Source organism: Toxorhynchites rutilus, chromosome 1 (genome assembly GCF_029784135.1).
Source record: "Toxorhynchites rutilus septentrionalis strain SRP chromosome 1, ASM2978413v1, whole genome shotgun sequence".
In the NCBI taxonomy this organism is placed as follows: domain Eukaryota; kingdom Metazoa; phylum Arthropoda; class Insecta; order Diptera; family Culicidae; genus Toxorhynchites; species Toxorhynchites rutilus.
This window is the reverse complement of record NC_073744.1, coordinates 65046916-65070703: the sequence shown is the minus strand read 5'-3', so window position 1 is coordinate 65070703 and position 23788 is coordinate 65046916. Positions and strand designations below refer to the sequence as shown.

Genomic DNA, 23788 nt, shown 5'->3' with positions numbered 1-23788 from the left:
TTCCAGAAATTGGAGGAGTAAAGTGTGACATCGCAATTTTTAAGTGAATTTTGAAACTCTGTCAATAGCAGGAAAATTTTTAGTCTAATGTGTCTCAAAATTCCCTGCATTCTTGATAAAGTAAGCTATTTATTTATACGGTAAAATATTGATAAGGAAGGTAATTTTTTCACCCCCCATCGATTTAAGTAAGGATCTTGAAGGTTCGGTATTTACTTGACTGATGTCATATTCACATGTCATACTCATATACCTACGTCCCGTCACATGCGTTCGATCATTTCTGAGGTAGAATTGACCAGGGAAAGCATTTAGGAGAGTTCTTCGCGCAGTGCTTCCACGTGAAATTCTCTGAACAGATACTTCAGTTTTGCAATTATCTATTTGCTAACACTACGAGTATTGTAAAGAACAAATTTATTTTTTCACGAAAATCAATATTCAATCTTATGAATGGTACTACTCCGCCCCTAATATATTTCATGAGCGTATCAAAACATACGTTCAGCTTCAACCATGCCAGAGATAAACTACAGATTATACGCGAGAAAAAGAAAAACGTTCTGTAATTTTCTCACTCCAGCCACTTTCCACATCCTCACGAACTCATTCGAAATTCGTGAAACATATTTGGCCGCTAAACACAATTTATTCACGCCTATTGTCTCTTGCGTACCCATCCAGTTTAGTCTAAATAAGTTGCGTGTGTTCAGTGTCACCCATTTCATCGAATTTTCATGAGACACGAAACGGGGCTCGCACAGATCAAAGTCGGCACAGCATCGAAAAGGTTTTTTTTTCTTGAGTCACAGAGCTCGGTGAGACAGGTCTGGTGCTCTGGAAACTGTCTCAGCCCGGAGATTTTCCCCTGAATTGGCCTCAGCGGTGATGCCTTCACCGGCGGCGAAGATGGGGTGGAAGCGAGGAATTTGACAACCATTAAGGATGTCAGATGAACGGAAAATTTTACATCTCGCCCGAGTTTGTTGATTGCAGACGTAACTTTATATTTCATATTGCTTTAATTTGATTTCACTGTCATGGGTTTCATGAGCGAGAGGGCGAGGAGGGTGGCTCAGCGGACGATATGACATACACGAAAGGATGATTCGGGGATTCGAGGGGGATTTTCCGCAGCTACCGAAAATGCTTATGCTATTTTGGATTCGATGATATGTATTGGAGAGGAACCCATGTTAAGGAATATGATGGTAGATTTGTATCCAAGGCATACCTCAAGTGATCTGTGAATTGTGACTAATGTCACGGGACAATGAAGCTCACATAGATAAAAAGACAAATAGATAACCGGACGCACCGACCGATTGCATTAATGGACAATTCTCTATGCTTACTGGCAACTGCCAGAACCAATTTTACATGTTTATAAACCGATTCATGGCAATAATATCAGAGTCAATTTGATACCCACTCCACCGTCGTGACAGAAGGTCCATTTATGTCACATTTTATGACCGTGTTATTCACGCATTCATCAATCGTGTATGAAGCACAAAAGTTGAAGGATTTTGTTCAATTATGATACGACCGTATAAACGAGCTTAATCATATTGCTTGATTGGGTAAAAGAGTCCCGGCCGCTTGTTTGTTTCGTCAGTGCAGTAGTAGTGGTAGCGTTGGATCATACAGGCTTTATTTTTTTTCAATCTATTCGCCACTAGCCTTGGAAAAGGCCAATTAGGAAAACTGAAACCTGCTTTCGGCCTTGAGAAAGACCATTTGGAAAAAAAAACTCGGGTAACGTTGCCCGTCTGGTCGCTAGCCCGATGACTTACGAATCCAGAATGATTCGTCCATTGCGTGCCGGACATCGAATATAATTAATCCGTGGGTATACAAAAATCTTTTGATACTTTTAGAACAGCTCTCGGAAATAGAGTGGTCCACTCTATTCCATCCCATTGAGCATTTCCATAGCCATATACTTGCTTCAGCACTACGAAGGAATTTCTGTAGAGATAGGCAATAGACAAAAATCGAAGATGAACCAAAACATGTGCAGTTGTCAAAAATTAACTGAACATTCAAAATAGCCATACTTGTCAGTAAAAGTGAGAGACATGAGACAAACATCTTTCCGATCTATGGCGAAATGCTCGGGGCTATAAGCATTTGGAATCATTCACTTTTTCCTACATAGTCAGTGTTTAAATTTTCATTTTACTCCTCATATATTTATACATAAAAAATTACAGCTGTCTTTATTGCCATAAAACCAGGGATATCCTCCGCCTCCGCGTATTGGAGATACTATGCGACGGGGAAAATTATTACACGCGATAAATCATGAAGTATATCGTCGGCCAATTCATTGAGAAGGAGTATCGCCGTCGCGTACTTGCATATATCATAGATTTGAAAGTGTTATACGCGATGAGTTACGAAATATATCGCTAGTCTGTTTGGTTGACTTCCGCCGCCTCGATTTCAAAGCTACGAAGAAGTGTATAACGCACGACGAATCACGGAACTAATCGCTAATCCGATTCGTCATAGGGGTTGCCTCTCCAAGTTGCCCAGGGACAACCTCTGACGCCACGTGTTGAAATTTATTTGGTTTTCGAGATTCCGTTCCGTCGAGTGAATGAATGATCGTCTAGAATACAAGTTTACACGATCGATTTGTTGACAAGTTCGCTTTGCTGACCAGTTATGAACTCCATCCCCACGATTTCGGAAAAGTAGATGGGTCTGGGGCGGTCAAAGCGGTCAAAGTTTTTTTTGAGAATCAAAAAAAAAATTTTCATCTCAAATGTCCTCAAATTGTATGAAACGTCCAGATCTAATGCCATCCCGAGAAAACATTTTTGTCAAAAATAGACACTCTGTGACTTAATTTTTTTTAGGAATAGGAGACAAAACATATGGTTTAAGGTGCTAATGAAAATGGTCGTCTCGATTTTTCATATGGAACGATACACGATAAAATACACAATGCAAAATATTAGCTCAATCAGACTTCATTCTCTCGTGTGTCGCAGACGTGAAAATTTGAGTGATTTGAAAACCGAAAATCGGGGTTTTCTAAAAAAAAAATTATGATGCCAAATGTCTTAAAATTGCATGAAACGTCGAGATCTACTGGGTCATCTGATCTCTGTCATCTCGATGTTTCAAGCAATTTGAAATCCCTTAATGAATCGTTACATGCCTCATTTTCAAGAAGAGTAGAGTGACCACCCTATACAAAGATGTAGTCCTACGTCGAAAAATTATTGGAATAAATCTAATGGGAAGGATAATGAATGGAAAAGGTCAATGGTCTTGAATGTATTATTGAGTGAAATTCTGATTTTGAGGCAAATTATCTTCATTTGCAGAAATTGTTGATCTTTCTTCTTTCATTCGAAAAACGCGGCGTCTGAAACGTATTGTGGGCTCCAGCAAACTTTTGAATATATGGAAGAACGGCCCGTAATTCGTTCCATCGTTTAAAATATTGTAATTTCGAGATTGACGACCGTTCGAGTGAAGGAAGATTAAAAACCTTCGAAGACGCCAATTGTGAGGCATTTCTCGATTCGGTTCGTCGCAAGAAGAGTTTGCTCCGATATCAAGGGTTGCACGCCAACCATTTCCAAACAATTACCTGCGTTGGGGATGATTCAAAAGCAAGGAGCTAGGGTTCCTCATGATTCATGATTTGAAGTCAAGGGACGTCGAGCTTTGTTTTTTTGTACCGCTTCAGTGGCAAAAAGGATGAGGTTTCTTCATCGCGGCGTAACGGGTGATGAAAAATGAATTCATTTCAGTAATAAAAAAGAGGAAAAAAACTTTTTAAGTTAAACGGTTTCATTGTGATTAAACATAATAATGTACTAGTTAGAAAATGAAAAATTGATATCGAGTCTCCTCTCAGTCGCTTCGCTTCGACTAGCACTACTTCAGCATTCGCCGGCAACATGCATTGAATTGACTAGAAATGGATTGACCAGCGTGTAAGAGCAAGGAAGTACTGATGGACTATTCTAGTCAATGATTTTTCTTATTGACGTGACTAACGAATACAAATCTGCTTCTTCATTCAACTTATTGCAATCCACATGTCTACTTCCCCTGACACGAATTTCTTTATCAGCGTACGCAATCTTATTTTTACGTCCATATAAAGTGAAATGAAAACTTGATTTCTGATGCAAAAAAGTAACCACACCATTAATGGACTGTTTATTGTCTACCCACCGTGAGCTCAAACCAACGATCTTAGACAATTATCAGGTATGCTAAAAAGGTTCTCGCGTTAGTATTAGTAAATAGTGTGCAGTTTGGGAGGAATTCTGAACAAAATTTTAGTTCACTTTGTCTCCGAGTTCAATTTTGTGAAAAAAAAACATACATAAAAACGAGTTTATACCAACAAAATTCACAAATTTGTCAATGTGACAATCATACGTGTGAGTAGTTTCTTGTACGATACAAAAAAAAATCTAACTCACCTGTAGTATATGTCAAACCACGTTGAACTCAAACATTGATACATGCCTACGGGATACATGAGAGAGAGAGAAACGAAGGGGAATTTCTTCATAGTCCGCTGACTATCCTCAGTTCAATATTACGCTTACACCTTGCATATGTATCAGTAATCTGTTGGGCAGACAAAAGCGATCACTGCATAGGATTTATATGGATCGACAAGATTGAGCTTTGTTTGAAAAAAAATAAATAAATAGCAAGAACAGTGCAAACTGCACATTGCGATTGTATAGTCGGATTAGGTGAATATGTTCCCATGTAGACTTCGTGATTTTTGCCCTGTAATTTAGGTCTAATGAAAAAATAGACTATAATGAACATTCATGTGCAGATAGCCTTAATCGGTGGTTAGATCCGCCAAAACAGTGATTGATTGTTGAAATGTTGAAATTGACACAATCAGCCAGAAAGATCAACTAACCCCAATTATGATTTCCGGGTACCTGAATGGTCTGCGGAGAAGTGAAATATGTTTATAAGAAAACTGATCGGAAACAGAGAAAAACCATCAATTAGCTAAGTCATGGAAAATACAAGGAATCATTCAAACGAGAGCTCGAACCTTGGTGACTTTAATCTAGGTTCGAACATGTTGATAATCATGTTTGGTTTTCATCGATGGTGTAATGGATCAGAATGTTTACTTGAACATCCTGTAATGAATATGAAGCAAAGTGTCAACAAAATGGAATGGAATCGAGGATTCTCGTTTTGCCAAGACAATGACCCAGAGCTCAAGACATATAATGTTCGCACATGGTTACATTAAAATTGTTCAAAAGTTATTGTTATACCTCCACAATCTTCCGACGTCAATCCCAGTAAAAAATTAGGGAAGCTATCTGTGTAGGAAATTTAGAAACCATTAAATTTCCAAAAAATTATTATTTTGAAAACCAGTTGATGAAAAAAAATTATAAATCCACCTTCCGAATACATCAGAAAACTCGTAGATCAAGCTAAAAACAGCTAAAGATAGTTGCAATGAACAGTGGATACCATACTAATGATGGAATTCGGAAATTGCTCAATTGGAATTCGAAATCGAGTTGAGATTACACCCAGTGTACGAATATGAGGTTGAGTCAATTTTCATACATTAGCACATACATTTGCATTTTTTAGAGAAATCAAAACCATTATTCTGAAAACAGATAGCAAACCTTCTAACTCTCATATGACACTATGACTTTTTCTGAATATAATGTTCCGAAAGCTTATTTTCGACTTTCAAAAGAAGGGAAAAGAGATCTGCATGGGGGAGTACGATTACGAGTTTGAGTCACTGTAGATTTAAATCATCTAAAAGAACGCAGATTGATAATGAATCCGCTTCTGCTGCGTAGAAACTACGAATGTAAACAAGCGATGTGTGCCCAATTTCAGGTCTCACATTATCATGCCGGGTGTTCGGGTTCGATTCCCGTTCTGGCCGGGGGATTTTTCTTCAGAGAAATTTCATTCGACTTGCACTGAGGTCACGCGTATTCTAGAGCTGGCCCCTCGGAATGCATTGAAGGCGTGTTATTTGGCTTAAGAAATCTCAACTAAGTATTAATAAACGACGCTAGTTAATGCATATGTTGAGACCAGAGCTGCATTTTTTCATCAATGTCACTGACAACTGACGAGGCACGTTAGTCACTTCCTACTTACAAAATTCTCGGTCGAATGGTGACTGACAGAGTACGATGCAACAAGTTGTCTGTTGCCTGAGTTTTGTCAATACGCTTTGACCGATCAAGTAGGCGGTAAAATTGTCCATAATGAATTGATGATTGTCGCAGATTGCATTTTATTTTCATCGAGCAAAGCTTCGGTTTTCATTCCGGTTGTTGCTTCTTGTATTTACTGAAGTAAATACTATGGTGAACACGCGATAACGTGTGAGCGATTGCAAACCATTTAGGCAACGGAATATATAATTGACCAAAACTTGAACAATCTCCACATGCTGAAATAATGGAGAAATTTCTCTTTTCGTTAAAATTTCTGCCTGACATCGAAAGTCACGCATTTGAAAGTCCGTTTAGACTCAGTTATATCAATTGTCCTCCTGGAAGTTTTAGCATTTTATATAAGAATGGTATTCAGGTAGCAACGTGAACAAATGCATCCTGGTAAACGTGTAAACCTCCATTATATCAGGTGACATGGTATTTCTTGTCTTGACGATCAAAGTGCGCTGACTTGCAACATTCTTTGATGGTCAAAACAATCTGGCAAACTATCTAGCATCAAAGCACAGCAGTGGAACTCCATACAATTCACTGACTAAAAAGTGTCCACATTTTCATCGCTTGTTTACGTGAAGAATATAATTTTTTCAGGCACACTTGATTTGAGAGTGTATGGATTTCTAGCTGTCTTGACGCAAGGTCTTTAATGATGAATTATAAGATGGGAAGGTTTATATAAACATATTTATAGTTACATAAGTTTATTCAAATATTAATATTGCTCTTCTTCAACTATTCAGTGCAATTTTATCAAAATTGAAAGAGAAATTAAAAATGGAATGTTTTTTTTCAATATTTTTTTGAGATGGTTATTAAAAATCCATTATTACCTTTGCTTCATTATTACAAACTCATAAACGACACAAAGAGTCTTCGATTGTATATTTTTTATATATTTTTTTACAGTTTTACAGTACACATTCGCTTATTGGCGCTTTTTTAGTTGGAGTGCTTTTTAATTGGCGGTTTGCTAGTTGGAGCACGCGCCAATCAAAAAGTAGCCATCCGTCATAATTGTATGTCAGTTTTACTCTGTTGTTTCAATGCCATTTTTATTGAAGGGTCCTTGAATGTTACACCCAAAAAATTAAGGCAAAGTATAAAAGTTTTTAGTTTTGCAGTTTGTTTGACAAATGATATCGTTTAAATATATATATATAAATATATATACAAATATAAAATGAATTATATCACATCAAAGACATGAAAAACAACAAGAAAAACTCGAACTTTGAAATTTGTGAACTATTGCAGTATTACTTCAGCCATTCCATGCCAAACCGATATAGTGAGTTTCAGATTTTCGTGAAAATTGGTAGCTTGGTTTCGTTGTGGTAAAACATTGAACCTGTATTATTTTTTTTGGGTGATTCAATTTTTTTAACTTTTCCCAAAAATTACTATAATCAAAAACTCATAACTTTTGAACCACTAAGCCGATTAAGATGATTGACACATCAAATTGAAGTTAATTAGCTAGTCTTTTTTGGAAAAATATCAAACTTGCAAGAAATTTTAGTTTTGTTTTTGTAATTTTTGATTGTTTCCATTTTTTTTATTGTTTACATGGTTTCGGCACCAAAGGTGCTATAATTTTCTATATTTTTCCTTGAAAACTGAGGATTTTTTACACATTTACATTTTTCACTCAAAAATCAGATGTGTTCTTTTTTTCTTTTTGGAGTTATAATTTTAACCGAGATGATCGATATATCAAATAAAAGCCAATGAGCTAGAATTTTTTTACTTAACACATTAAAAAAAAATAAAAAAAAATAAAAATAAGGCAGGTACGTCTGGCATCAAGACGTTGATGACATTTGCCGGATGTGCCATCAACCAGGTGAAAACATAGAGCACATTATGGGAGGCTGTCCCGTTTTGGCCAACGCAGCCTACACCGAGCGCCACAACAACGTGGTCCGTATTGTTCATCGACAACTGGCGCTCCATTGTGCTCTACTGGAAGACAACGTACCAAACTACCGGTACCTGCCTGCACCTATCCTGGAAAATGACCGTTTCAAGCTGTACTGGGATCGCACTGTTCTGACCGACCTCTCGATCCACCACAACCGCCCAGATATAATGGTTTACGACAAGAGCGACCAAGAATTGTTCCAGTCGTTCTCTCTGGAACTGGAATTGTCCCGAAGACACTTCTGGAAGCGCTAAAGGTGTTGAATATGGAGAAGGAATTGGCCGGCATCCAAAAGTCGGTCATCCTTAGCACCTGCGCGATTGTCCGACAATTTCTCGGTCAGGACTGAAACAGTACGAGCATGCAGATACGTGCATTCCGCAGAGCCTAGTCCCCCTTTGGCATTCTGAAGCCCGGGGGCAGGTGAAAATTCTGCCTAGGTTCGCCTAGTTAAGAAGTGAGATAGGTCTGCTAATATAAAATAATATATATATATATTTGCAAAAATTAAATAACTTCAAAACGAAGAACACATTTTTGGATATGTTATCTCAAAAATTCTCAGCTTTCGAGAAAAATATAAAAAAAAGGCGCCCTTAGACGATGAAAACTATAAAGATCAAATACGATCAATAATTAAGAAAACAAAATTATTTTTTTTGCAAGTGCAGTATTTTATCAAAAAAGACTAGCTAGCTGGCCAATTTGATATGTCGATCACCTGAATCAGTTTAGTAGTTCAAAAGATATGAATTTGTGCAAAAAGTTATTTGAAATGGAATGGGTTGTAATATTTTGCGAAAAGGAACAAAACTTCCCATTTTACACGAAAATCTGAGAACAACTATATCGGTTTGGCATAAAATATATATAACACTAAAAAAATATAGTTTGTGGTCATTTCTCCGGCAACTAAATAGCTGAATACTAGAAACTAATTGATGTTAACGTTTCATTACCTTTTAAATTCTAGATACAATACCAACAGAGGGTATTTAAAAAAAATAAATATGGCTTTTACGAGGTGTGTTCGAAACTGAAAAAAATGAAATTCATCATATTTGTTTTTTAAGCGTACATACATTACCTAGACATTTGTCATCATTGGTGGAATACGATCATGAATGTTGTTATGAATAGCAGAGCAAGTTATGATTACAATACATATGGGTATATTTTGATAAAGCAAATATTAACAACATTATACATAAACCGATAAAAATGCATTCACATATTTATCTACAGCACTTCAGCGTCTATATATATTTTTTTATTCAATTTTCAGTTCGTAATTATTTCTATTCCATTCGCCGTGTTTATCATGATGATGCTAACATTAATAACATTTTATACGAACCTCCCACCTTATATATGACGTCTCCCACCGTAACGTAAACCATCTGTCAATTTTTTCACTGTTTACATTTTCTTGCCACAAATCGTTGCCACTTTTTTCTCTCATGTTCCACTTCTCTTCTCTGATCAAAGAGTGAGGAATTTGTTTTGTCGGTTTATATTTTGTTGCACGTCGTTTGGTGGTAATGTTGCAATGGTCGTCATAGTAGCCCAAATATATGCAGTGACTGTGACAAATTGCAGCTCTGGTTGAGACTGCAAAAGTTTCACAGGGAACGTTAATGCCATTCAAGAAGAAGATGTCAACATTTTTAAAAGTTACATTAAATTAATTTTCACAATAAACATCGAAGTGTATAATATTATTTTTGACGTAAAACTACATCTTTAATTTATATATAGGGGGGTCTCTCTACGAAAAATGTAACGTTTATTAAGAGTTTTCAAATGCATATTACGCAGAATCATTCTTACGATATATGTTATAATATATACCATTAGACGAAAGATTTATCCAGCATTTTTTTCGCCTGAGACATCAACAGTGGACATAATAAAACAAATGAGCAATTTAACAAATAAAAGAGGTATGTTTTGCGAGCAGATGCGATGGTAAATCATGTATTATGCGTTCTTTCTTTCAACTTCCTTCCCATGATGTTGTATGAAACATAAAATTGTATGCAATAATTCGTTCTATATTGAAGTAATCAGATGCAAGATTTCATGCATCACTCAAATTTCAGGCAAGATTTCATCAAAGCAACGAGAAAAGTGTCACTCATACAGCTACTGCTCCCGATGCCTTAGAATAAGACCAATAATACGAATAAGACAATGGAAAGAAATCACAATACCATAGCTATCCATTAAAAATGAAGCAACTGATATTCATTAATCATTTTCAGTTAGACAGTTGAATTTTTTGCCAGAAGCTTATTTTCTTTTTTTGTTGGTTGACGGTTATGAATACATATAACAAACGGCCCTTTTCTGGATTACTATTTGGAGTTTCAAAAGAGTTAAACTAACAGATTTCTTGAACAATGAAAAGGATTACATTCGAAAAAACAACTGTTCTGAACAATCACAGTTCTACGTCAAACTTTTGTCCGTGCCCCTACGCTCAGACCTTTCTACTTTTTAAATAAATTGTTTTCAGAATGTTGTTAAATTTACCAATTTATTATTTTTGCGGACGATTGAAAAAAGGATCACATTTGAAAGATTATGCAGATTGCATTTATTGTAAAGACGTACGATTTTTTTCGTTCAAAATTGTCTATTCATCGAATGTTCTTGGGATTGCAGAATTGTTTGAAAATGTCTGTCTTATAATTGCGGATTGTTTGTTCGGACTAAGATTTTCGTAGCGACAGTGTCCTTCCAGCAGTCGCAATCGGAGTTCGATAAAGAATATGCTCGATGGTTTACGGAATATATCGCAGGTCCGACAGATTTTTTATTTCTCTCACTTCTTAGGTTTCCTAATGATGACTCTACTCCATCGCTATTAGAGTTTTTTGAGCGTACGCGTGATGAACAACGGCAGATATTGCCGGGTCGATTGATTTTCGAGGAGTTCTCCTGGTTCCCTTCTCAGGTTTCCCAAAGAAAACTTACACGATTGGAGTTTTATAAAGCGTTTGTGTGATAAATGAAGGAATATATCAGCGGGCCGATTAATTTTAGATGAGTTCTCTCGGTTATCTTCTCAGGTTTCTCAAATATAATTGATTGAATGAAGACTACGCGCGTGGGATAACGGAATATTTCGCCGCTTCAATAGTTTTTAGAGGTTACCTTCTCAGATTTCCCACAGTAAACTCTCGACCGCCGCAAGTGGGTTTCGATAAAAAAAAATACGTACGATGAATACGTTGGAATCGGTAGAATATATAACCGGGTCAATTAATTTTATAGGCTTTCCTTCTAAGGATTGCTAAAAACAATATCTGCCGCGTGTTGTGTTGGATGGTCGATAACTCGCGTTTATATAATCACATCAACTAACCCCACTGACAAGTATCCCCTCCATGATAATCGCTAGGGAACCGCGCTAAAGAGGCGATCCTTCTGGCCTTCGGATGGCGAATATCATACCACCATTCCTTTCCTTCTCCCTGGGGACTGTAAGGACGTGGCCGGCGTCGTTATTGACTATTGAAAGCTTGATCCACCGAAACTTGCACAATGAGAATGGTTTGCTACTCCCAAGCGGCATCTGGTGTGTTCGTTGTGCAAATTCACTGGTTCAGGTCAATCACGGCGAGTAACTACTGTACACTTTAGTCCCCCCAAGCTCAAGCTCAATAGTCGTGAATGTATTATTATGAATGTTTTGACGTAGGATTACGTCGAAAACATATTGGGGTACAAATTGAAAATCTAAAATCAAGCACATCGAGAAAATCGTCCAATTTCAAACGCTTAATGACTGAGCAATTTATTAATGGATTGATGAAATTTTTGCGTCAATCGATTTCGGTACTCCATAACAATTTTTTATATTCAAGAAAATAATATATGCCATGAAACTAACTATCGAACAATTGAAAAATCTCAACCGCTATCCTAACGGAAATACCCACTCCTGATTGGTCGACATTGACGACACATGGGCCGGGTCCCTAACAGAGACATCAAAACCAAGCCGCCTGGGGGAAATCGGCATTGCAAATACATGAAAGAACGGGTAGTTTTTGTTCCCACCGAAATGTATTCCCTAACAGAGAAATCAAAACTAAGCTGCCTGGGGGAAAACGGCATTGCAAATACATGAAAGTAGGGGGACTTTTGTTCCTACCGAAATGTATTCCCTAACAGAGACATCGAAACTAAACTGCCTGAGGGCAATCGGCATTGCCAATACATGAAAGTAGAAGGGACTTTTGTTCCTACCGAAATGTGTTCCCTAACAGAGACACCAAAACCAAGCTGCCTGGGGGAAATCGGCATTGCAAATACATGAAGGTAGGGGGAACTTTTGTTCCTACCGAAATGTATTCCCTAACAGAGATATTAAAACCAAATCATTATCAAAGAGAATGATGTAATTCTTCAAATAAATCCAAAATCAACAGATAGCCTAACGCAATCCTACGTCAGCTATGCGGTCGTGTCTCGGACACAACCCTCCTGTGACTTTTTGTTATGAAACTATTTCTTGAGAGTGTTGACCAAATTTACCTTCGTAGGTGCGATGATATCGATGTTCATATTTGTTTGCCAAACTTCCATTTCTATATATTCCTGTAAATTCCTCCCTGATTCCCTGCAGTAAAGACTTCCGACAGCACACTTAAATATTTTTTCAAATCGTTCAAACATTTCCATCATGGTTTACGTTTGTAAGATAAATAAAATATAAATTTGGCATGTGAAGATTTTAGGGGGCACGAAACTTTTCTATGCTGATTAGACACTTTCCCCCTCTCTAAGGGGAGAAGAGGGGAGGGGTCTGCCTTTGATTTATCACATTTTCTGTATCAAACATTTATTCCATGTAACGGAGGAACATGTTATTTGCAAGTGGTTGAACAATCTTGAACGAGAATTGTGTCTGAAAATAGTCTGATATTATAATGATGAGTTTTGGTAGAAGTACTAGGATTTTTTTAGTAAAAGATAAATTCAACGGGGTCGATTAGAAGATCAATTAATGAACAGTTCTGCGATTGGACTCATGAACTTGCGCTTAGTAATAAAACGTGAATGTTTGATTGTATTGATAACAAAAAACAAATTTTGGGCGGAACAAAGTTTGCCGGTTTGCCATTCATTCACATTTCTATTCATTCAGCTTCTTCCCTGCGGTTCCGTTTATATATGATTCGCTGTTGAATAAATTTCATCATCATGTAATGAGATTGATTTATTATTATTGATTTTAATCATACGACGGCGATAGAACCGTAATTGCGTGAGTTGCGTGTATAATGTCGATGATATTGATTTTACGAAATTGTACAATAGAAACCAGATGCTTGCCATATTATGTAACGACTTAATTTGACCGTCGCATATGAAATCGGATTGTCTTGTTGAATATGATTGTGAGTTGATTTAAACACTACTTAGCACATTCAAAGTTACACGATTCCATGTGTGCACTGAGAATTCTGTTTTTTTTTTGGATCTACAACTCTTCAACCGCACGCCGGATATTTGGGTTGAATCTCCTAGCCATTATAATCATCATTACCATCAATGTTCACCACCGGTAATGGGTCAAGTCGGAACGCGGCAAGTTATTTATTTACGCAATTAAAATGGACATAAATTAGCAACGATTTATTGGTCCAGATTCCCCCGCCTGTGCCGCATCCGGGAATTTTCTCCACGACCTTTCGCCGAATGCGCCGGGATTATTAGGTACGTTTTCACACTTTTACACTCCCACTCTCCCGCTCTGGATGAAGCGAAAAGGGCGGCGAGGGAGATGAAACGATGCTCCGACAGCTTTTCATTACTGCATTATTGCAGCGGGAGTGGTAAAATGCCACTGGCCTTTCCCTGACGCCGTTGCTCTTCCGTCTTCATAATTAATCGTGAATCTTTAATGTCCCCGTTGAATGGTATTTAAATTTATTCGAAAATACTAATGCTTCATGGCATGAAATGTTTACCAACAACGAGAAAAGATGGCAGGAACAAATAGAAGCTCTTCTGTAGTTACCCTACCAAGGAACGACGAACGAGAAAGATGGAAAACATATCTCCAGATAAAAAAATGGACGATACACTTACCTATTTTGTTCTTGAGATCTATACATTGCGATATGTGTGGGAACTGTAGGATTTTTCGCCATTTTTTGCTTTTGCCCTTGTTGTTATCGGACCCGCCTGAAAGATAGAAAAAGGGAAAATTGTAAGCATCGGGAAATGACAATTAAAACGGAACGATTATTTGAAAAGGACCGTTTGCCTTTGACCTGAAACACAAAACAAAGAAACGACCCCCACTTGCAATAAAACCCAACCCCAGAAACCTCATCGGTACGCGCACACTGGGAATAGACTAATACCACAAAAATAATTTTATTTGTCGCTACCGAAATGGAATTTTCCCCTATTTCCTTCCTTATAGCACCTAACCGTTTTGTATTAGCGCTGATTTTCCACTGGCCTCACCAGTCGATGCGTTTATTTTTCCGTTTCATTGACAGCATTCCCCATTATGGGGGAAGCAGCTGTTTGCCCAACCCGTCGGGGGGAAGCACCCACTTGGCAACCGAATGTAGGTTTTCACAATCTGGAAAATTAAAAATTTTCGCCATTCGCATTTCCATTGTGGGCCATACTCGGACAAACACTTTGAGCTTCGTATATGAAAAGGAAAAAAGGAGAAAAAAACAACCGCAGCGAATAAAATTCGAGTTAAATTAGCTGGCTAGCGGGCGAACGGAGCAGACGAAGAAGAAAAACAAATTCACTTTAATGAAGAAATTTGATGACGAAGTTTGCCGTTCAATTTGTTCGGGAGCTGCTGTTTGTCTTGCGTAACGACTGAATTTAGGAACTCACGGTGAGTCGTCGTTGAGTTGCGAAAAGATTACAGATTATGTAAACATCAGATATGTTTTCCCAGGGAACGCGAAGCAACGGGAATTTCTGAAGAAGGAATTACATGATAAACACACATGCATACGTGACGCTTGAAAATTAGTGAGAGAATAATAACATGATATAATTTGAGTTTCACATTTCGATATCTCTGACGCCTATTGCGGGAACAATCCGCTTCAAGTTTCTGATCTAGTTCTGATGATTTTTATTAAATTACTAGATGACCTAACTTCGTCCCGCCCAAATTTTATTTTTCGTCATCACATTCACGTTTTCCTACTAAGCGCACGTTCATGGTTCCAATCGCAGAACTGTTCATTGATTAATCTCCTAATCTACCCTTTAAAACTATTTTTTACTATAAAATTTCAGTTTTTCTACCAAAACTCGACATTATAATATCTGATTATTTTCAGACACAATTATTGTGCAAGATTTTTCATCCACTTGCAAATAACATGTTCCTCCGTTACATGGAATAAACGTTTGATACAGAAAATATGATAGAATGAAGACAGCCCTAAATCGGACAATTCCTTTCTCGAGTTATGCTCTTATCAACACATTCGGCGATCCATTTTTATTCATATAGATAGAAGACGATTTAGGAGTGCGTTTTATCACATTAAAATCCATTTCCACTTTCGAACGAAGATCAATTTCGTTATCGCAAACATCAAATGGACTAACAATGCTTGTCAATATGTAATTGTAGAACACATGCAAATTGAATTTTTCGAATTTCCCCCTCTCACATCCCAAAGTTGGCTCCATTTGCTTGATTAGTTCTCGCGTTATACAGAAGTTTGTGTTTCATTTGTATGGGAGCTCCCCTTTAGAGACGAGGGAGGAGTGTCGAGCTACCATAAAAACGTTTATCGATCCCTAAAACCTCCATATGCCAAATTTGGTTCCATTTGCTTGATTGGTTTCGAGTTATGCAGGAATTTGTGTTTCATTTCTATGGCAGCACCCTCTTAGAAAGGTGGGAGGCGTGTTGAACCACCTTAGAAATGTTTCTTGCCACCTAAAATCTCCAAGTGCAAAATCTGGTTTCGCTAGCTTGATTAGTTCTTGAACTATGCAGAAATGCGTGCTTCATTTGCATGGCAGTACACCCCCCCCCCCTCAGAGAGAGGGGAGGAGTATTTTTTCACCATAGAAACGTTTCGTGTCCCCTAAAATTTTCGCATGCGAAATTTGGCTCCATTTGCTTGATTAGTTTTCGAGTTATGCAGAAATTTGCCTTTCATTTGTACGGCTTAGAGAGGGGGTGGAGTGTCTAGCCACCATGTTAATATTAGGCTGTCAAAAAAGTCTTGCGGTATTTCCACGAGGTGTCGTTGTAAGCGCGTAGTTCTAGTTGTATTCATTGTATCGAGTCATACTATAGCTTGTTGGAAATGTATAATATAGTCCTTGACAGTGTTTTGTTTGGTTAAGTCGTTCGTGAGTTATAGTGTCGCAAATATGGAGCAAAATAAAGAGAAAATCCGACATATTTTACAGTACTACTATGACAAAAGCAAAAATGCATCTAAAGCTGCCAATAAAATTTGTGCAGTTTATGAACCCGATACAGTTTCCATTTCCATCGCACAACGATGGTTTCAACGTTTTCGTTCTGGTGTAGAGGTCGTCGAAGATGCACCACGCTCTGGAAGGCCTGTCGTCGAAAATTGCGACAAAATCGCTGAATTAGCCGAGAAAGACCGGCATAGTAGCAGCCGTAGCATCGGCCAAGAGCTGGGAATAAGTCATCAAACCGTTATTAACCATTTGAAGAAGCTTGGATTCACAAAGAAGCTCGATGTATGGGTGCCACACACGTTGACGCAAAAAAACATCTTTGACCGTATCGACGCATGTGAATCGCTGCTGAATCGCAACAAAATCGACCCGTTTCTGAAGCGGATGGTGACTGGCGATGAAAAGTGGGTCACTTACGACAACGTGAAGCGCAAACGGTCGTGGTCGAAGCCCGCTAAAGCGGCTCAGACGGTGGCCAAGCCCTCATTAACGGCCAGGAAGGTTCTGCTGTGTGTTTGGTGGGATTGTCAAGGAATAATCTATTATGAGCTGCTTCCCTATGGCCAAACGCTCAATTCGGACCTGTACTGCAAACAACTGGACCGCTTGAAGGTAGCACTCATGAAGAAGAGGCCATCTTTGATAAACAGAGGCCGAATTGTCTTCCATCAGGACAACGCCAGGCCACACACTTCTTTGGTGACGCGCCAGAAGCTCCGGGAGCGGGGATGGAGGGTTTTTTGCATCCGCCGTATAGTCCGGACCTTGCACCAAGTGACTACCACCTGTTTTTGTCCATGGCGAACGAGCTAGGTAGTCAGAAGTTAGCCACAAAAGAGGCCTGTGAAAATTGGCTATCCGAGTTATTTGCCAATAAGGAAGCGAGCTTCTATACCAGGGGTATTTTGAAGTTGGTATCTCGTTAGGAACAAGTCATCGAACAAAACGGCGCATATTTGACTTAAAACAGATGATTGTAACTAATTTTATGAACAAATGAAAATTCGAAAAAAATACCGCAGGACTTATTTGACAGCCTAATATTTATTGCACCCTAAAACCTCTATATGCCTAATTTGGATTCATATGCTTGATTAATTCTCGAGTAAAGCAGAAATTTGTGTTTAATTTGTATGGCAGAGAGGGGAGGAGTATCTAACCATCATAAAATCATTAATTGCACCATAAAACCTTCACATGTCAAATTTCGTTTCAATGGCTTGATTAATTCTCGAATAATGTAGAAATGTAGAGAGGGGGGAGGGGTCTCGAACTATCATAAGAACCTTCCCGCACCCCTAAAACCCCTACATACCAATTTTAATTGCGATCTGTTCAGTAGTTTCCGAGTCCATAAGAACAGCCACGCGCAACCGAAGAGGCAAACTGTCCCATCGCAAAGCAGGGAAACAAAAGGAAATTGAACGGTGAACGGCATGGATTTAAGTTATTATCTTGGGGGAAACTTTTTTTATGCGGTCCCTATCTATCGCACAAAAAAAGTATTTTTCAAAATGTGTACCGAACACGATTTTTTGAAGCTACTGGTGAAGTTTTGCACGATTTTTTATGCGATTTTTTAGCGGTCCCTATCCCCCGCACAAAAAAAGGTTTGCCTGTATTGCCATTGGTGGCCGAATGCACAATGGTGCAGGGAACGAATTTTCATCTTGAGATCGACCATTAAAGGGTGTGTCACATCAAATTGCATCACGGAAAAAACGCTGTAGAAATTTAATTTTTAGGAATTATATCTTCAGCTTTCGCTTTAAAATCAGATAAGAGTGTATAGATCACGTTGGCCATGCTTTACTGTCAATTTTTCGTAAATTTGGAAAAATGTCGTCGAACGAAAAAGAGCGTCGTGAATTAATCCTGTGCACTCATTTCGAGAATCCGGAGTTGTCACATCGGGACATCGGTAAGATGCTGGGAATCGTCCAATCCACGGACAGCAGAGTACTAAAACGATACTTCGAGAACCTAACCATCGACCGGAAGGTGAAGAACGGCAAAAATGGATGCTCCGTCAGTGAAAAAGATCACAAGCACGTAGTTAAGCAGTTTAGACGTGATCCGAGAAGTTCGGTCCGGGATGTCGCCAATAAGCTGAATTTGTCAAGTTCATTCGTCCAGCGGACCAAGCAGCGGGAGGGCCTGCGTACATACAAGGTTCAGAAGGCTCCTAACCGCGACGAAAGGCAAAACATGGTGGGGAAGACGCGAGCCCGGAAGCTGTACACCGAAATGCTGACGAAGCCGCATTGCCTGGTAATGGACGACGAAACCTACGTCAAAGCGGACTTTCGTCAGCTGCCGGGCCTGTTGTTCTTCTCCGCAGAGGACAAATTCAGCGTTCCGGAGGAGATTCGGAAGCAGAAACTATCCAAGTTTGCCAAAAAGTACATGGTGTGGCAAGCGATCTGCTCTTGCGGAAAGCGGAGCGCCCCCTTCGTGATGACCGGCACGGTAAACGGGCAGGTTTACCTTAAGGAGTGCCTACAGAAGCGCTTACTACCACTATTGAAGCAGCACGAGGGCCCGACCATCTTCTGGCTGGATCTCGCTTCGTGCCACTATTCAAAGGACGTGTTGGAGTGTTACGAAGCCAACGGGGTCACCTTCGTTCCAAAGGAAATGAACCCGCCCAACGCGCCGGAGCTTCGCCCAATATTTCTCTATATTATGAAGCAGGCCCTCCGGAAGAACCCAAAAGTTGTCAAATCGGAGGCGGACTTCAAGAGAAAATGGATTTCTGTTCAAAAAAAACTACAACCTGACGTTGTACAGAACCTTATGGACGGGGTAAAGAGGAAAGTGCGAGCATACGGGCTTGGGCTCGAAGTATGAATAAAAAGAAAATGCCAAAAGTTGTTTAATAGTTTTTATTTTATTGTCTAAAATTTTCAAAAGGATCGGTCTACTGGGCGAATTTCTACAGCGATTTTTCCGTGATGCAATTTGATGTGACACACCCTTTATTCTCTGGACATAAACTGTCTTCAACAAAGTTGTAGCATATGATGGAGCCATGTCGTCCAAAATAGGGTGACCAAAATTTTAGGTGAAATCAAAAATCTAACTCTCTTATGTGGAGGCAAACATAGTTCGACAATACGCACCAGTTTTGTCAATCAACTTTGTAGAACAAAGTTTTTTCATCTTTTAATATAATCAATTTAACACTTTTTTTCTATAGATGCACTCTTACTCAAAGTTATTGTTGTTTTTTTCTACAAAAACTCATGAAATATATTTTACCCAAATTGAAAAAAAACATATTTTTCTAACTTTTACCTCATGTAAAGTCAATTATGCCCTTTAAAATGCCACCAAAAAACATGTTTGCAGTTCAAAACTCCGGGCCCTCATTGCCCGTCTTTGTGTTGTTACAGAAAAACTACGTCCACGGAACATCATCAGCGATGGAGATCGATCCACGGTCGAAATAAGATCAATTCATCCATACAACTGCTCTGCTCTGCAAGACACATCGGGCTGCTGTTCTATAAAAACTCAACAATGATCAATCAACTGTCTCCACTGTCCGGTGGTCTAACTAATAATGGAAGAACAGAAGGAATACAATTACGCCTAAATGACTACTGTGTAAATGTACCATATGCAATGGTATAGAAGGGAATACTCTTACGCCGAAAAATGGCAACTGTGTGATGTGCAACAATTATAGATATGATAAACATGTGACATGTACACGATTAAAATTCGGCTCAGTTCCAGCTAATATGCGAATGAGCCTAAAATAAACAAATGGGACAAAAAAAAGTCACTCATTATCACTGAGGAAGTTTTCAATGCACGAAAAAGTAATCGCTTGGTGCCAGGTCCGGACTATATGGTGGATGCATGAAAACATCCCAATCGAGTTCTAGAAGTTTCTGGCGAGTTACTAAAGACATGTGTGGCCTGATGGAACACAACACCTCTTCTGTTGGCTAATTTTGAACGTTACTGTCTGTTACAATCGCTAGCTTCAAACGGTCCATTTTTAGACAGTAGAGATTTGAATTTAGCGTATTGCACTGAAAAAAACTAAAACAAAATTATTAAAAAAATAAAATAAAACATAAATTGCACGTTTTAGCTGTTACAGTATCGGCACCATAAACACTATTCACAATTTCAGCGATCTGGCTTTAATTTCCCCCATTTTCAAAGAAAAAGTGTAAAATGTATCGAATTTTCTGTTTGTCGATTTCCATTTGTTTCGAAAAATGGTTCCGTTTGATGTATCGGAGCAGCCACCACAAACACACATACTCGCGCGCAACTCTTTTCGTTTGGTGGTTATCGAGTTAGCATTAACCACTGGCGGGCATCGAGCATCGAAAAGAATCCGGAAAGATGTCATCGTTGCTGCCAGTTGTCCCATGGGACTGTAAATTACATTCAAGTGAAAGAGTTCATTTCTATGTTTTCTATTCATATAATAATGCGACCAAATACATTTTGTTTTGTGATTATTCAATCAAGTGCAATAAACAGGGAAGCTTCTGAAGATGATTCTTCCCCATCAGTAGAATATTTTTGTATCCAATATTTGGATGCATAAAACGAAAAACGGAAAATGTTTCGCATCTTTCTAAATAATGCTGCGACCAAATGCATTTCACTTTGTGATTTTTCAATCAAATGCAATAACAGGAAAGCTTCTAAAGATTATTCTTCCCCTTCAGTAGAATATTTTAGTATCCAATATTGGATGCATAAAACCTTGTGCCTCCAACGTAACGCTCTCGTTTTCGAATTCCCCCAAATGTTCATTTATTCATTCATTCAGAATGGATTCAGATTCAACTTCAAACAAATGATCACTAAATCAACGATAGTCTTACGTCAACCTTGCGGTTATACCACAGATATAACCCCATTCCTGTTTTTTTAGTGTGCAATGTCACCTTTACAACGAGCATAAACTTGAGATTGTACGATCGATATTACGCGAGCTATCACTGAAGTCAGCTACCGAGAAAATAATGGATTACGTTACAGATTACGATAAGAACGTTAGATTTTTTATTTCACCTAGAATTTTGGTCACCCAATTTTGGACAACATAACAACAGCTCCATTATATGTAAAAATATGTAAAAGTTTTTGTCTAGAGAATAACAGTCGGACTCTAGATGCAAATTTCCACTTGAATTCGTTCCCTGAACCATCGTACAATGGTGAATGTTCTAAAATGACAAACAACAATGCATTTTGGCTATGAAATTATTGAACATGAAGGGTTACACCACTATAGGGTTGAAAATAAAAATAATTCATTGTTTACATCTAGATAAACTGGTAATTGAACAATTGTTTGCAAGTTTATTCACTCAAAAATAATATTAGGTTGGGGAAAAAGTAATCCATTATTTTTGGGCGAAATTCAAAACTATTTTTTATGTACTTCGGATTGCCCGATTTGGGTCAAATATACAACGTTTTGTTGAAAAATTTGTTGCCATTCTTACGGTAGCTTCATAATGTCTATATCACAGAGGTCTTGGTCATTATTAGAGAAAAATCATAGCAATAGATTTTTAAAATCTTCTCTTAATCACAATTTCTTATCACTCTGGAAATTTTCCAATGCGAGAAAAAGGTGATAATCGTTTGGTGCCAGGTCCAAACTATTTGGTGGATGCATTAAAACATTCCTATCAAGCTCTCGGAATTGTGTGGCCTTGCGTTGTCCTGATGCGTTTCTGATCAATCGCTAACCCATTTGTTGACAGTAGACATAATTTAGTGTATTGCACTGAAAAAAAAATTGAAAAAAAATTAGAAAAATTAAAAAAAAAATTGAAATTAAATTAAATTGCACGTAATTTACTGTTGCAGTATCGGCACCATAAACATCAATCACAATTTCAGCAGCCTCGCTTGCATTTTCGTATTTATAAAATAAAAAGTGTAAAATGTACCAAATTTTCTCTTTGTTGACCTCTATTTTTAAAATCCTGTAACTCACAACTGGATGGAACGAACAAAAAACAGCGAAACATTTTTTTAGCAAGTGTGTAATTTCAAATGAAATCGAACTAAAAATGCAGATTTTAAAAACTTGTATTTTTGATTTGAACGAAAATTTGTATTCCGTTTGAGTTGGAGGAAATATGCAGCACTTGCATTTCAGAATTTTTTGACTTAAGTGTAACTTTTGAAAAGGACGTATCGATTTTAGAAAGTGTAATCTTTGATAATTTATATCTCAAAAACTATGAGTCGTACCGAAATTTATACATATGATTCAAATATGTCAAATATGATGTACGACAAAGTCGTTGAGAAATCAATGGACTATTTAGGAAAAAAAATATTTTGGAGACATACAAATTTCGAATATCAGATTAAACCTATAGTAATATTATTTTACCGTTGTATTCAAAATCATATTTTTCCCAAATAGTAATTGATTTTTCAACATACTTGCCATACATCATATTTGAGTCATATTTCTGAACTTTTAGTTACGATCTTTTGAAAAAACGGTCTATGATTTTGAAAACGCCATTAAAAAAATCAATCGTGTTTTAAATTGGTGCATGACAATGAAAACTATTATTTTGGGTAGCTGTCACCAGAGGTTTCCCAGACTTTATCCAGCTTCATCCGTATAAATATTATTTGTAATAAATATACAGTGATCCCTATCAAAGTTTTCCTTTTCGGAAATAAAACAGTTATCTGTGATTCGCACTTGTATGATTCTTAGGCGTCGTGCACAAATTACGTAACGCAAGTTGGGGTGGGGAGGAGGGTCGAGGTTGCGTTACTTAATGTGACATATGGGGGAGGGGGGCTAGCCGTCATCGTTACGTAACAAAATTCCATTATTATTCCTAAATAAAATCATATGCTCTATATGCTAGTTTCGATTCTGGGACCGAATGAGGTGTGCTTCCTCAGCCTAGATGATATCTACATAATAATCTGTATTTCTACAGATGTTTTAGACTTTTTCAAACCAAGAATCTGTAGATATAGATTAATTTTTTTTTGGGTTTCATACAGAGTTTATGGGTTTTTTTAAATAACGTTGCAATAATGGCTTGAAGTTAACAATATTTTTTCCCATATGACCTATTTTATTCATATCTTGGATGGCATTAACGTTCCCAGTGGAACGTGACCACAGTGCAAGTCGGAAGTAATTTCTTTGACG

At 37.9% G+C, this 23788-nt stretch overlaps 1 protein-coding gene across 3 annotated transcripts in view; it reads right to left on the bottom strand.

Annotated features, from left to right (window-relative positions):
- LOC129763793 (G protein-coupled receptor kinase 2) overlaps positions 1 to 23788 on the bottom strand; it is a 295376-nt gene that overhangs the window by 114761 nt on the left and 156827 nt on the right. For all 3 annotated transcript variants that reach the window (XM_055762915.1, XM_055762914.1, XM_055762917.1), the window contains exon 4: positions 14263 to 14358. In XM_055762915.1, the coding sequence (XP_055618890.1) occupies positions 14263 to 14358 (96 nt within the window). The remainder of the gene's footprint in view (positions 1 to 14262; positions 14359 to 23788) is intronic.